The 17,116-nt window shown below is 39.2% G+C and overlaps 1 protein-coding gene across 2 annotated transcripts in view; it reads right to left on the bottom strand.

Moving 5' to 3' along the window:
- The window catches only part of FDC2 (2Fe-2S ferredoxin-like superfamily protein), a 264,499-nt gene that overhangs the window by 153,217 nt on the left and 94,166 nt on the right, over positions 1–17,116 (bottom strand). The window contains exon 3 of one of the 2 annotated variants that reach the window (XM_089824492.1): positions 9,894–9,982. In XM_089824492.1, the coding sequence (XP_089680618.1) occupies positions 9,894–9,982 (89 nt within the window). The remainder of the gene's footprint in view (positions 1–9,893; positions 9,983–17,116) is intronic. The other variant, XM_089824493.1, reaches the window with a different exon arrangement.

Below are 17,116 nucleotides of genomic sequence, written 5' to 3'. Positions count from 1 at the left end.
GGTATTATCTTAATTTGAAAACAAATTCATCCCAATTAATGCAACTATTAATTTGAAATCAAATTTCATCCCAATTAGTGCCATTGGATCAATCTCCCCTTCGATTGCCTTTTTCCCCCTTCATAAAATTTATACAGTGAGTTGCTTCCTTCACAACAACTTGGGATGATGTGTTGCTTCCTTCACCCCAACTTGGAAAGAATAAGTGCTCCCTTTACCCAACTAAGGAAAATTTGCACATCCTTGGCTCAAAAAAATTATTTAAATTTCTTACTTCTAGGCTTCGCCTACGTTTCTCAATTTTCAGATTTTTGGCACTCAGCAAAACATTGCCATTTTTCCAATTTTTCACACTAGGCCAAACTTTAAAGCTCTTCATTTTTGGCCAAATCTTAACACTTTGCTCAAGTTTCATGTTTGATGTTCTAAAAAGTGTTTACCGTATAGATTAATTAAGAAACAAACAATGAATACGAACATGAACAGCATACAGCAGAACTCTTATTATCATTCGCATATGCCCACAGTCATTATGCTTCAATGGTAAGATATCTCCTGATTACAATGCTTTCCGAAGAGTTATAAATACTTTCCGAAGAACTTTCCCGAAGGAGTCCGTCGGCCAAATACATAAACTTTTCCGAAGGGTCCTGTCGGCTGAAACACAATTTCTTTTCCGAAGGGACCCATTGGCTGATACACAATTTCTTTTCCGAAGGGACCCATCAGCTGATATACAATTTCCTTTCCGAAAGAACCCATCGACTGATACACAATTTCCTTTCCGAAGGGACCCATCGACCGATACACAATTTCTACCGACGACATCATCCCCCCCAAAAAGAAAAGTCGTCTCCTAACGACTATTATAAAATCTCTAAGACAAATCAACAACCAAAATACATTGACTGACTAACTGGTCTTCAACACTGTCACCTTAGCCAATCTGACATCTGACCCTGATAGCCACCTGTGCCGCTTTCTGCCTTCCAATTTCGAGTACACTGAACCAAGTGTCACTGCACTACCTCCAACTGGATGATCAACTCCTCCCGAGCTCTCTACGCATCCACCAAGACAGCCTCACGGCCAACACCTACTCTCAGTGCCTCTGATACACAGACACTCCATGCCTGTCGCAGCTCCAAGTCTTCTCAACTGGTCAGACTCCCATGACCAATTTAGCACTCTGAAACCCACACAAAACTGCACGGAACACACCATTTCTGTCATTTTCTGCCGATTCTACACTCTTTCTGGCAATCGCTGATGCTTCCCCTTCCCTATGGCATCATCTGATACTCATTCTAAGCATGCTTGATTTGTCGACGTTTTTTTTTTTTTTTTTTTATAGAAAACCTCCTACCACCCTCTGCCATGTTACGCCAATTCCTTATGCAATAACCTAGAATGCCTTTCAAAATCTGAATGCAATAATAGGTAGAAGCCGTACGACAAATCCGTATGCCATATTTATCATTTATGCAAAACCCGTGCACCATATTATACTGAAAATCCGTACATTGGTTGCTTCGAAAAATCCATACGATGACCATGTTGGAAAATCCGTACGATGGTTGTTTTAAAAAAATCCGCACTGAGACTCGAATTCCGTACAGCAAATAACATATATAAGAAAATCTGTACGGCAAGCTTTTTAACAAAGCCGTATGGTAACTCAACCTCAAAAATCCGTACGGTGATTGTTCCCAGAATCCGTACAATGACTGGCTCCCAAATCCGTGCGCAGCCTTGCAAAAAAATTCCAAATCCGTACGGTGCCTATCTGACTGCATCTGATAAATCTGTATGGTCACACTACATCTGAAAAAGTCCGTACGGTGACTGCATAAAATCCGTACATAGCTTGCCTGCACCGGAAGACCACAAATCCGTACAACAGTTTCCCTCCCTTAATCCATATGGTAGGAACGATGGAAATCCGTACAGTGCATCATTGTTATAAAATCCGTACATCATACATTAAAACCCGTACTGTTCAAAGCTCAAAAATCTGTACATTGTCTTCACTTTAGCTCCTTTCAAAATTCATACACCGTACGGATGCAAAATGATGAATTCCAAACTACATAAAATCCGTACTTTCCAAGGAAGGGAAAAACCGTACACTTGCTAGAAAGCCGTACCTCTCAGACTTTACAATCTGCAAAACCGTACTCTTCCTCCAAACTCCATACGATGAGTAGGTTAAATCCGTACGGTGCTTCAGAGTTTAATAAACCGTACACTAGCTCCCAACTTAAAAATCGTACAACTCAAAAACCAAGTGAAAATTGTATGGTGAGCAGACAAAATCCGTATGGTACTGATTTTCTTCAAATATGAAATCCGTACGGCACTTTTTTCTCTTTGTTTTTTTTTTTCTTTTTTTAAAACAACTATGTACAATATTTACATATGTACAGTACTTACAGTCTTCTTCTCTCAGTTGTTCGTCCATGGAGGTGCGTTACTTCTTTTATGGAAGACATTCAACTTCGACCTATTCACTGTCGGCAACTTCCTTTCCGTCTAGCATCCATTGTTTTACTGCTCCATTATCACCCACTTCCCGAATTTGATATGGTCCGACCCACTTAACTCTGAACTTGCTTGGGTTGATCTCATTCCATCCATCATACCTCAACGTCAACTGTCCTGGTTGAAACCTGCTACGCCTATTCTGTGTCATCTCCATATCGCCCAGTTTGTTCCCGAAGCTCCGTAGCATGGACTCCATCAATCGCCCCTTCTGTCCGTCAATAACACTTTCACTCTGTACTGCTGCAACTTTTATTGAACCCTTCCTCTTTGTTGCCTGTGCAGACCGTATCGTGTGTCTTCCTTGTCGCCAGTACCTTTCTGCTATATCTGTGATTTGACATAATACTTTCTTCTTGCGCAGTCGTACAGTAGAATCTTTCCTTCTTTTGGGTTCGTACTGTATGTTCTGTCTTTAAGCTTCAGTCATATCCGCGTTTCCTTCTTCGGCTTCTCTGTGTTGCTTCGAACATTCATTTCCTCCTTCGGCTTCTCTATGTTCCTTTGGACATTCATTTCCTCCATCGGCTTCTCTGTGTTCCTTCGGACATTCATTTCCTCCATCGGCTTCTTTGTGTTCCTTCGGACATTCATTTCCTCCTTCGACTTCTCTATGTTCTTTCGGACATTCATTTCCTTCTTCTTTCTTACCTTCGTCGATCCTTAGCATATTACAGCTCGGAAAGAGTTCATAGTCCTCTATCTACCAGTGGTAAAGACCGTTCACTGAATCCAGCTCGTCGTCTATCAATCCTCCTTCCAACCGCAGGACTCCCTCCTAATCTGGTTCCATACTTTGCCCCTTTTCATCCTCTTCTCCTTCGGAATTTGACGATAGGGCTTCTTACCCAACCATCTGAGTGTTGAGATCGATGACATACTTCCAACCTTTGCTTTCAAGTGATAAAGTATTTTTCTTCCAATCGTGCTTTGCCTTGGCTTGTATCAACCACCCCTGGCCCAGAATGGCATCATATCCTCTCCGCTTCAATGGGATCACGACAAAGTCCAACAGGAACGGTTGTGTTCCAATCATCACCAGTTGCGCTGTGAGTACTCACAATGGCTTGATTCCATGTTGATCGGCTGTTAACAACTGAAAGGTAGGTGGCCACAACGTTGGCTGTCCCAACTTTTTTCAGGTATCCTCTGGCAGTACATTGACACCAGACCCTCCGTCCACGATCGTGTCTGTTAGCACAGTCCCGAGAATGCCCATTTCAACAACCGTCGGATAGCGTCCGGATGAAAGAGCTAACAGCATCGGATCTTCTGCATTTGCGCCACTTTCCTTCTCCTTTTTGTCCGCTGCACTTGCTCCACTTTCCTACTTCCTTCCATGTTCTCCTGGTAGTTGAGCAGCGGGAACGATATTTGTGAGTGCCGATCGGAGCTGAGGCATAGTGAGCAACAGATCACTTATCCTGACGGGTATCTCAGCTTGCAATATTTTCCGTACAATGTTATGTTCTGCACAGTTCCGTACGGAGGTACTTGGCATGTCCTTCAGGTGTGCCATTTCTGCCTGTGTTGCTTTTTGGATCTCTACCCGTGCTTCCTCCAGTCTCTTCTTTTCTTCCGCCGGGTCGGGGTATACTTTCGCTTGCTTCCGTGTGATAGCCAAAACCTCTTCTTCGTCCATCCTGACGATGATCAAGTTTACTCCCGACTTCGGACACCTAGCATCTTCATGATCACCAAGTCCACACCATCTTCATAACAACTTCGGTGTGTTCGCCGTTGTACACTCTCAAGCGAAGTGACCCCACAGATTGCATGCGCGGCATTGAACAATCGGTCGACCATTCGCATTATACTGAATTTGACTCCTTCCGCCTGTATTGTTGTGTAATGTCCCCTTTTTAGCATTCATAGCATGATGTTGTCGTTAGCCTATTTCCCCACGGTCCCGTAGACTAACCAAGACATTAATGGGACTTAGAGGCCATTTGGCCTATAGATAGTTTCAGTTGCAGATTTTTCTAAGGGGTTTTGAGGCAACTTTGGGCATACTTACTATTTATAGTAAGTCATCTTGGGCATGGGCGGACATCTAGTGGCAACAATATGTCGATGGTAATTGTTTAAAATCGACAAGAAGACTTGTTTATCACTGATAAGATTTGTTATGCATTGATAAAGCCATTTTATAAAGTTAAATTTAAATATTTAACTTTATTAATGTATAGACTATAGTTTGTGGGAAATATTTAAATTAAAAGAGTCCCTTTTATTTTATAACACATTGGAGACATAAGTTACATAAAGGGAGTTATGTTTTATCCCACATTGAGAAAACGAAGGATGGAGCCCTTGTGAGAACACTATAAAAGAAATAGAAGAGCTTCTTTTAAGTATGGTTGGAAATATCAAAAAAATTGGGGAATTTTCTGAAGATTACATCTCAATAGTTTGAAGGACGAAATACCTTCAAGCTGGAAATCTTGACGCCATTGAAAGATATAGTCTTGAGATTCAACATAGTAGCAATCCGAAAAGGCAGATACAAAAAAGTAGTTCGAAAAAGCGGAATCGAAAAAGCAGGCTAAAAAAGCAGAATCGAAAAAACAAGCCGAAAAATCGGGTACAAAAAAGCAGTCCGAAAAAGCGGAACCAAAAAAAGCAGGCCGAAAAAGTAGTTCGAAAAAAGAAAAGCAGAAGGGGCAGCATTGAAGGAAATTATTACAGCCATCTACAACCAGGTTCTTTTAGTAGTATTGCTTTTTAGGGTGTTATAAGCTTTCAGCTGTAAGTGTGCATTATACCAGCATTATCATTTTGTAATCTATGTAAATGCCAAAATCTTGGCCATATTTCATCAGCATTGTAATTTTCATTGCAATTAAGAAGATAATAGTTGCTGGTGTCATTTAAACAATTTAATATCATTATTTATCAGCTAGTTAGTTTGCATACCAACTATTTGTAAAAATGTCAGTTGGCTGTAAGTGTTCATTTCTCATGCTTAGATCATATATATGCACTGAATATTGTCAAAATTAGTAGCACACTCATGTTAGGTCATTGTGTAGTCCATTGTAGTCTTCTAGCACAAGATTCTCATTGATGCAAATTGGGAAAAAAGTCATTTGAAGCCAGCTGAAATACTATATCAGTCATACGTCCCTTGCATGTGAATTGTTTGATGAAATTCCTTGAGCTTTCATCAGCATTTTTGGAGCAAATTTGAGGAGGGTTATTACAGTGGTATCAGAGCTTGCTTGCAAAGTGTTTGACGAAATGTCAAACAATTGAAGTACAAAGATTTTTGGTGTTTGAGGGAGTTATAACCTGTTGGGGTTATTACATGTTGTTGCTGCTATTGTTGTTATTTTGACCGTGCCGGTTGTTTCTGTATCCGCCCAATGTGGCACCTTCCGTACTGGTGTTCCCATTCCCTCCTGACGGGGATGCCTCCTGTGTCAGGAACACTTGCTGCGGTGTTCTTGTTTTCAAGTTGAAAGGGCATTCCTTTACCGGGTGTCCCATAATCTGGCAAATCTCACAAAATTCATCTTTTGGGCATGATCCCTTCGTATAGCCTTCTTTCTTGCACTCCGTGCACCATAGGTCATTGCCTTTAGTCTCCTTGTTCATGTTTTTGAATTCCTTCATCATCCGAATCATGTCCTTCTGGAGGGCACGGACCTTCTTGTTGCTTCCCTCGTCATCACTGCTACCTTCTTCTGAAGATGCATCATCATCTGAATCAGACGAGCTATTTTTCTTCTTCTTTGTCTTCTGGTCACTTTCGAGGTTCATTGCCCAATTGTATGCTTCATTGTATGTTGATGGTGGCACGATCTTCATCTTTTTCCACAGCTTCGGGTGACGACCTTTAATGAACTATCTTTTCTGGAGCCCATATGCCGGCTTATTCTCCATTTTACTGATTAAGTCCTTCAACCTCCTAGCAAAGACCCGTACTGTTTCATTCTTCTTTTTCTTGGTATTGAATATCTCGGCTACAATTTCATTATCATCACGCAAAAGTTGAAATTCTGCGATGAACTCCTTCTTAATGTTATCCCAACTATTTAATTTCTGTTGATCAGCATCAGTAAACCAATCAATCGCAACACCCCGTAGGGTAGTAGGAAATTGTCGGATCGATTCATTTGTATCTGTTATGCCATTTGCCCTCCAGATCGTTTCACATGTTTTACAATGTCGAATGGGATCAGCTGCTTCATCACCATCAAATTTAGGCAATTTTTCCTTCGGACCTGCCATTATCACTGTATGTCGAGGGTTTTGTTGTGAACCTGCGCTGTTTTGCACTCCCGCGTTGTTTTGAGCACCCGCGCTGTTCTGAGCTCCCGCGTTGTTTTGAACACCCGCACTGTTCCGCACACCCGCGCTGTTTTCTGCTTCCGCGTTGTTTTCAACACCCGCACTGTTTTCTACTTCCACACTGTTTTCAACACCCGCGCTGTTTTGTACTTCCGCACTATTTTCAACACCCGCGCTACTTGGTGAAGAAGAGGGTTCGTCAACCGAAGCTGTTTGTTTCGGAAGTATATCTCGGACGAAGAGGTCACTCCATGCTCGTGCTCCGTCGGCACTCCGAGCCGTGCGAGTCAATTTCCTTCCGTCAAGATTCTCTTCCTGTGGCGTATGCAGGTTCAGAAACTCCTCCCTCACTTCTTCCACCAACTCAAGCCATTGTCGAGTCTCCTTCAACAATCCTTCCGCACTCTTGTTTCCGTCGGCAATTTTTTGAAATCTCCTTCGACGCTCTATCTGCTGAGCCCGAATTAAATTTTCCTGTGCAACACGTATGTCATCTTTTTCCTTCAGCTTATTCTTATCATTGTTCAACTGATTCGGTATTTAATTCATATCCGCCTGCTTGCGTACCAGGTCCATCGGGCAACGGCGCCAAATGTTTACCGTATAGATTAATTAAGAAACAGACAACGAATACGAACATGAACAACACACAGCAGATCTCTTATTATTATTCGCATATACCCACAGTACATTATGCTTCGATGGTAAGATATCTCCTGATTACAATGCTTTCCGAAGGGTTATAAATACTTTCCAAAGAACTTTTCCGAAGGAGTCCGTCAGCCAAATACATAAACTTTTCCGAAGGGTCTTGTCGGCTGAAAGACAATTTCTTTTCCGAAGGGACCCATCGACTGATACACAATTTCTTTTCCGAAAGGACCCATCGGCTGATACACAATTTCCTTTCCGAAGGGACCCATCGGCTGATACACAATTTCCTTTCCGAAGGGACCCATCGACCGATACACAATTTCTACCGACGACAAAAAGGCTTTCCAAACCCTAGAATATTACAAAATCTACTATACTACCTAAACCTATTAGCAAAAGAGGGGGCCCAATTAGCAACAAGGAGATGGTGGGAAAACCTCACAATAGGTAGTAGCAAAGCATGTGTTGTGTTATGTGTAGGGCACTCCTGACCTTGATCTTTTGTATATTAGACATGATCCTAGACTTATTGGTTTTATAGACTCAAATTGAGAAGGTTTTGTTGATGACAGAGAAACAACATCTGAATATGGTTTTAGTTTGGAATCTGGTGCAGTCACATGGACTAGCAAGAAGTAGCAAGCAATGACTATTTCCTCAAAAAAAGTTGAGCATCAAGGAACAACTAAGGCAGATTGTGAGGCAGTTTGGCTTTAAAGGATGCTTAGAGACATGTAGACATATCAAGAAAATTATACTCCCCTTTTCTGTAACAAACGAAGGGTGCTCACACTGGCCAAGAATCTGGTCTTTCACAAAAGAGCCAAGCATGTCGACAATCATTGTTATTTCATTCGAAAGCTAGTTGAAGATGAATTAGTGTAGTTGCTTATGATCCAATTGTGAATCAAACACTAGATATTCAAATATAGACTCTGAGCTTTAACAATTTTGTAGAACTTAGGGGGCAACTTGGTGTTGTTGATAAATTGACCATTGAGGGTATTAGAGTAAATCTCTATTATTTATTATGTAATGACCAATATTGTAACTTATGTAAATATTAGATTGTCTCTATTGTGCAAATGTTTCGTTACAGAAATATCTATTTGGTAATCCTTTAAATGATCATTTGGTCATTCCATTTAATTCATTCACATTATGTACCAAAACAATTGTGAGGGATACGTGAAGGATGCCCAATCCATTGCTAACATCCTTATATGATGTATTCAAGATGTGGGTCCTCAAAATGTTCTCCAACAGTAGAGTTGCAAGATCGTCAACTGAGACATGGTTTGTCCACTCCCGTAACCCCATGCAACAAAAGTTGGGTAGAAATATAAGTTGGATCAAACAAACCTATGCTGAGGCTGAAGAGATCCAAATGATTATCATAAACCATAACATGTCACGGGCCATTTTCAGACCATTTTCACCATTTGAGTTGCTGAAGGTAATTGGAAAGCTTTAATTTATAAATTCTAAATTCCATCACTGTATTTTTTGAATTCGATCATGACTTCTTTGTATTTTAATTTCAATTTTCAACTTTGAATAGGTTGCTGAGACTCAATTTGCACCCAAAACAATCATCTTGAGGCGACTTGTGTTGGTGCAAAAGCCACTTGCTAGCAATGTTTATTGGTCAAAGTTGGTCTCTATGAAGGCAATCCAATACAAAAAGGGCAAAAAATGCAAAACAGATGATTGTAGATGACACTTGGTGGGAATGAGTGGAATAGCTTCTTAGTTTCACAAAGCCCATCATAAGCATGATCTATTTTACTGACATGGATCACCCATGTTTGGAAATGGTATATGATGGTATCGACTCCATAATTGAAGAAAAGAAAGATGTCATCGATAAAAAGGAGCAAGATCCTGAAGAAACTTTCTTCAAAAAGGTTCTGTCAATCTGTGTTGAGCGATGAAGAAAGCAACCACCCCACTACAGCTTGCATTTGCATTCACTCCAAAAATTTATAGTGATTGTAGAACAGCACTTACTAAACTCTTCCAAGTTAGTGAAATGGGGATTATAGTTTAAGCTGAATTTTCTGACTTTGTAACCTCCAATGGTGAAAGTGTCACCGCTCTTTAAGATAAGTATAAGAAGGATGCTCATGCTTGGTGGTATTTCAATGGCTTCAGTTATGTTTTAAGTTTTGAAGAAATATACATGCAATTTTTACATTTGTGAATTGAATGAAATTGAACCTTCAGTTATGCCTCTAGGAACTATCTTTTATTTACATAATAAATGGAAAAGGCAGTTTCTGTGTTGCCGTGTTTCAACAATAAGTCCATTGGCATAAAACCCTTTTTATAAAGGAAAACATTTTATTCTTATTTATTGAAAAGCTAATCAATTATTTAAATGATTAATGCATGAAAAAACTAACCTTAGACTTGAGTTCAGACGAAATTCCAAGAGCCTCAGGCTGGTGTAGCACTCCAGATTTCACACGTACTGCACATGTTGTACAGCACCCTGTCATTTCATAAACCTATTGTCAAAATGAAACCACAGTAGACAGAAGTATTCAAAGCAAGAAATTTGAAACTAAAAATGCTTATAATTTTGTCTTTAGGGCTATATTCTGCTCAACAAGTAAGTTGTGGCAGTTATGTACATTGCATTTACAGTAAATGAAGCCAAACTGCCTAAACTCTCTATTTCACATATGATGACAGATTATTCTTTCTTTTTAATGAAATGATACTACGGAAAAATATGAGATGCATACAAATTGCATGGCTGCACAAAAGTTTGATAAATCCAAAAGTACCCAATGTTTTAGCAATGTCCATGAAATAAGAGTAGGATGCAGTGAAATTGTATATTTTACAAAAATATCCATTAACTGTAATCAGAGCTAAGTCACAGCATTTATCAAATATCATCCAAGAAATTCAATTTTAAAAAAAGTTCTACACTTGCTGAACTTCATCCAAATTTTATAATATTTAATATAATAGTTTTATTTTAAAATAATATTGAATTATTTTATTAAATTATTTAGCAATGTTAAATTATTTTGACAGTTTTGTGGATATATCACTTATCTTTAAAATAACTAAATTTAAATTTGAAGTCGATTGTTTCGTTTATTTTTAGTTTTTGCCCTGACAAACTTCATCTGAATTTCATGATTGCCAAACACGAATTCAAATTCAAACCTTCTGACTTAGTACCAAAGTACAATGCAGATGTTAAAACAGAAAAAATGCTTACAAAAGAATGGTGAAATAAGTAATAAAACTTGAGATAATCCAGATAACAGCAATTTGGGGGTATCCACAGAAAAGTTTAATAATTTGGTGCATTATATCATAACCAAACACAAACAACAATTGAAGTGCAGAATGAACATAAATTTATAAACATGTGGAACAGTGTTGAGTGTATTCCAATGTGTTGGGTGGATATTTTGCAACCTACAGTTTTGGGTAAATCCTATCACAAAACAGGTAGACCAGCCACAACGTGTGAGACAAGGTCTCTCCTACATTAAAGGGAAGGTTCCCCCTTCTCACCGTTCCTTGGATCAACTGAAGGTAAGCAAGAAGTTGACAGTTTTTGTAAGGGGTGTTACCAATATTCTTTCCTCTTAACTTTCAGAAAAGAATCCACTTACCCACAGAGCGAGTGATGGGCAAGATAAAATCTCTAACTACACTTCTATCTAGCGGTTGGTAACGGTGATACTGATAAACCAACACCAACTCAAAGGCTGATTGAAAGTGTACCGGTTTGGCTCTAAGTCCTATTTGTATAATTTATAAGAAAAATCACTATCATTGGGGCCCAAAGATTTCCAGAAGTAGATGATCTCTATTCTATAAAAAAAAACTCTACTATTGGGGCGCAAAGACTTCCAAAAGTAGGGAATTCCAACTTATTTTCATGAATTTGAGATGGTAACACAAGCTACAATCAAAGCTTCTAGCCTATATATTACCACAATTGCTCCCAGTCAAAGCTTCAACTTCGATTGCTTCTTAACTCACTATGCTCTATTATTGAACACACAATAATAACATGAATTAAAGCTAATAGGCACAAAACAGTCAAAGCTTCTAATTTGCACTATCACAATTGCCTCCAGACAAAGCTTCAAATCCAATTGCTTCTTTTATTCGTACTACACAATCAAAGTTATGCTTGCACACATTTGGCAGAGCTTTCTTGGATACAACAAAAGCTGATTTGTACAATAAGGGTACACTCCTTTATATAGGCAAAAGAGTTAAGAAAAATGAGGAAAAAGTGAGAGCAACTCAACCCAACTTTGACTGGGTCTAACTAACAAGAGAAATTATTGGATTACATGTCATTACACATGTAAATCATGTTACATGTAATTACACATTTTCATGTAATACATCCTTTTCAATTACAAACATGAAACAAGAAGAAGAAGAAGAAGAAAGATGGAAGAGAAATGAAACAATCCTAGGTATTGTTCTGAAGGGCCTTGTACTTGGCAATGTTATCACGGATAATCACAAGATCGAGAGTTCCTGCATTTTGTGCCACTGCATTCACCTTGATAACCTTTGTGTTGCATCTTTTGATAGCCTCTAACTCTCTTTGAAGAATTGTCTGTTGTCATTTGAAAACTTGATGTGATCAAGCTTTTTCTCGTCCAAGTTGTCGTGAATTCTCCTTTGTAGATTGGCACATTTTGGAATCTATGACACCTTGACAGTGTCCGGATGTAAACTAGGAATAACTTTCCATCAGCACCTTTAACTTTTTTCTTTTTTTTTAAAAACAAAGTGTTTGGTGCATTCCCACACAAACTCAAGTTCTCGAACAACCATTGGGAAAATGAAGATCAAATGAATTATTGCTTTTTGAGAATCAAAGCATGTTTTCTTGATAGGATATCTTTGTTTTTTGAAGAAGTTCGAACATATCTTGACGAGTGTGGCGCAACATGAAGATGATAACATCTTCCAATGAGATTGAATCCTTGAGAACTTTGGGATTTGAGTTGCAATGACGAATTCATTAGGGGTAAGTATTCAAACTATGGATTAGACACTTATCAAACACATATGATGGCTGGAAATGAACCGGAAAGTATATGTATTTGGATGGAAAGGGTCAAAGTCGAACTTGGAAAGATGGATTGCATGTGGGAAATGATAGACTTTCATGGGTATGGCCAAGAATGCAAGTTGAGATCGATATGAATGCGCACAAATGATAACTTTTGACTTTAAAAGTGTGACCTTTAGTCGAAAACGAGTTCGTTGGATGTCATTACACGTAAAGTGGATTACATGTAAAAACGAACATGCATTTAAGTTCGGAAGAGGGAAATGTGTGTAAATGGGAATGAAGGATGAGATTGCATGTAAATGTGGATGGAGGGTGAGATTATATGTTATTGCATGTGGAGAATGAGATGCAATGTGTCTTGACATGCAAAGTGGAATTACATGTAATTGATTTTGAAGTGTAATTGCATATGAAAGGAATGGATGCAATGTGCCTTGACATGCAATGGCAGATATGGAATGAAATGATGCACTTACACGAAAAGGTGGAAGGTGGAGTGAAGTGAAATGTGCTCAAGTTCTTGGGAAAGAACTTGCAATTTCTTCCAAATGAAGAAAAACAAGAAAGCAAACAAATAAACAACGAAAACAAGCACAAAAGAAACACATACTTTTGGTCTTAGACTCGAGCATGTCAAGAGGCAAGTTTCTTCAAAATGCAAATTCGAATTTGGAATTTGGGAAAAAACCAAAAGTATAAAAATGAGAATTTTCATCATATTTAAAGGCAAAATGCACTTTTCATGGCATATATATGTACAAGTGTGCAACTTCAAGCTAAAATATGCATGGAAATAGCAATATAAGCATGAATTGATGAGCAAGTTTGAAAATGTCCACTTATTTGGAGGTTAATGAGCCAAAATAGCAAAAATCATAAACTTTGAAAACCAATTCTCCTCCAAATCTAGATTCTCAAACAATAATTTGACTTCTTCCATACTTGCATTCAACAAATATTAATGAGCAATTAAAGGTCGAATTTCACATGAGAAAGCCAAAAATTTAGACTTTGTCTGAAAAAACTTATTAATTAGTCCCTTGGTACCTCCAATCAGTCTCTGAAATGAACTTTCAGCCTTGTCATTGGTCTGTAGTCCTGTTTGGATAGACTTGGGAGGCTGGAAATTTCATATGATTTTCCAAAAAAATTACCCCTTAGGATGAAATATACAGAGTCCGAAAAGACCAGTTATCAGCCTCCTTTTGCCTTGAATCTGTCCCACAAAGCTTAGGAATCTGCACTACAATGCTCTATAACAGTTTGGCATAAGAACAAATCCAATATTTTTTCCAGAAACCGTGCCCTATATGGAGATTTTCAGACTTGAATCTGAAGACACCAACATTTGCAGCCAACACACTTCATCTTCTTCCATTAGATTTCTGATTTTACCCAGCAATTAGATTGCTAAGTGTTGGTTAATGCCCTCCTATGGTTGTATTCCATCTTCCAAAACTTTTCTTCTATATCCTTCAAACACTTGCTCATTTTCTTATTCTTCTTTATGGCTGTAGTTTTTTCTTATAAAGAGGTTTTGGCTTTTCTTTTCACCCACACAAGCAATGTGGGATGAAACTTTCCACTGTAAAGACCCATACCTGCAACTCCTCTTAAATCGATTTGCGAACACTGAGCCGAGGCCGTACAGTAACATGAGTGCAGAAAAACACTTGTACCAATACCAAACAAGGATGAAGGTCGTATGGTATGTTGTTGGTCACCAAATGTGTCATACAATGGACAAGAGAGCGGGAACATACGGTGGTACAAGGAGACAGTACAGTAGTTCAAGGGAGTCATATAGTGGCGAAATGACAGAGGGAAGTACGGTGTAATGGCCTAGAAGGTCGTACGGTGAGCAGTCCATATGGTAGGACACCAATGCATATTAACAAAGCCATACGGTAGGAGAGTGGAGGCCGTATGGGATAAAGTACGGAGCTTGCAGACAACAGAATGTATAGAATATGCAAGAGAATCACAGAACGTTCTATAAAATATTTATTCACTCAACACAAGAGAACTTGATCAAATTAAACATAATGACTTCTCTAATACACAATATGATAGTGCTCTGATTTGCCATATCCGAGCAAAGTTTTACAGGCAATAGAATAGCGTGAGGGTTAAATCCCACCGAAACTGGATAAACCAAATAGGGAAGGTCTTCACTTCCAAAATGGTGAACAATAGAGAACACCAACTAGAATTCGCAGTACAGAGATAATTATTCAAATTGCATACCTAAAGACTACCTACAAGCCGTGCTTAAATACCCGTCAGGGAAAACTTTCCAAGGGTGTACAAAGATAGACGATGGCAACACAAACTACGGAAACATAACAAAAATGGGTCTGAGATATATTAAATCAATCGGCCCATTAACAATAGTTTGATTAATAATCTATTTTATGACGTGGATAATACAGTCCTCCCATCCCAAAATTTGCTTGTCCTCAAGAAAACGCAATACCAGATGATGTAGAATGTGCTCGTCTTCCTAGGTTGTGTCGTCCAGCGGCAAGTGTTTCCCGCATACCAAATATTCCTTCACTGTTCAGTTCCGCAGCGTCATCTCACATACCTCAATAATCTCTATTGGTTCCAATATGAGCTTTCCTTCTTCATTGAGTAGCGGAAGGTCTATAGCTACTGTGACGTTCTATCCCACATCTTTCTTTAGGCAGGAAACATGAAAAACGTTATGAATACGGCTCCCCTCCAGAAGTTCCAACTCGTAGGCGACTTCATTGATGTGATGCACTACACGATAAGAGCCATAAAATCATGGCTTCAATTTTTCTTTTCCCTTTTCTTTCAATGAGTATTGTCGGTATGGCTGGAGCTTGAGGTAGACCAAGTCTCCTACTTCAAAACTCCTCTCTATTCGATGTCTGTCGGCGTACATCTTTTGTTGAATCCATGCCCGTTATAGGATTTCCTTCAGCTATCTTAGGATGTCTTGTCCCCTCCTGAAGCCAGTCCCTCACCCTTGGTGCACAACTGTCTCCCAGAACTGTGTCGATGAAAGAAAGGGGTTCGTACCCATATAGAGCTTTGAATGGTGTCATCCCGATAGAAATCTCGTACGTGGTATTGTAACAATACTCCCTTAGGTGTATCCATTTGACCCACGCCCGTTGTTGTGCCAGAACGTAGTTCCGAAGATACCCTTCAAGCCATTTGTTCACAATCTCTATTTCTCCGTCTGTCTGAGGGTGGTAACTAGTACTTGGTGACAATTCTGTCCTTGCCAACCGAAATACATCTGTCCAGAATATACTGATGAATCGCCCATCCTGATCACTAACAACGTTTCAAGGTAACCCGTGCAGACGAAAGACCTCTGAAAAATAGATTAGCAACTTGTACGGCCTCAAAATCTGAGGGGATGGTGAAGAAATGTGCGTACTTTGTCTAATTGTCAACCACCATGAAGATACAATATTTTCCGTTTACTTTGGGAAGTCCAGTTATAAAATCCATCGAGATACTTTCCCACTTATGTTCTGGAATTGGCAGAGGTTGTAGTAACCTGGCAAGTAGAGTATGTTCGGATTTGTTTTGCTGGCAAACCATACATTGTCTTACATACTGCAATACGTCTCCTTTAAGACCTTTCCACGAAAACCTCTCCTTGAGATGTCTGTAAGTTTTGAGGAAGCATGGGTGTCCTTCCAAGGGTGAGTCGTGTACCTCCTTCAAGATTTTCTGCTTCAATTTGGATTCCAGCACTAAAAGTATCCAATTCTTAGAGTAGATGATGTCATCCATCACTTTGTACCGATCATCCTGGGTGTTGTCATCCATTAGCTCACAGGAAAATGTGTTTTTTGCAATATTCTACCAACAAATGCATTTTCCAGTCAACTAAAATCTGGGTTAGTAAGCAGATGGCAGGTTTCCAAGACAAAGCATCTGCAACCACATTGTTCTTTCCTTTCACATATTCAATATCAAAATCAAAAGCCTAAACCTTGCTTACCCATTTTTGTTGCCTCTCGTTCAAGTCCCGTTGCTCCAGAAAATATCTCAAACTATTGTGATCCGTAGGGACGAAAAACTTGGCACCCACCAGATACTGTTGAAACTTGGTTAGTACATGTATGATGGCCAACATCTCTGTCGCAGATGGAATATAAGTGTTTTGTTTGCATAAGCTTCCTACTCTCATAGCCTATGGGGTGTCTATCTTGCATCCATACTACTCCAATGCCTTCTTCGGAGGCGTTGCACTCCATAATGAACAGTCGAGTGAAATTAGGTAAAGCAACCATGCGACAAGTGCTCATTGCTACCTTCAGCTTATCAAAAGTAAGTTGTGCCTTCTCATTCCACTGGAACGATCCCTTTCTTATTAGATCTGTTAATGATGCGTTGATCTGAGAGAACCCTTTTACAAACCTCCGATAATAACTGCACAATCCAAAGAATTCTCGAAACTGTAATGACCCTGCTCAAATCTAATCCCAAAATGCTGATAAAGGTTCAAGAAAAAAAAACTTTGCATACAAGGCTCATATTACTGATATAAAATTTCAGTTTGCTTTT

This window comes from Cupressus sempervirens, chromosome 4 (genome assembly GCF_028749045.1).
Source record: "Cupressus sempervirens isolate cs-2001-9-10 chromosome 4, ASM2874904v1, whole genome shotgun sequence".
Lineage (NCBI taxonomy): Eukaryota > Viridiplantae > Streptophyta > Pinopsida > Cupressales > Cupressaceae > Cupressus > Cupressus sempervirens.
The sequence above is the reverse complement of the archived record's forward strand: the minus strand, read 5'-3'. Positions and strand labels throughout refer to the sequence as shown.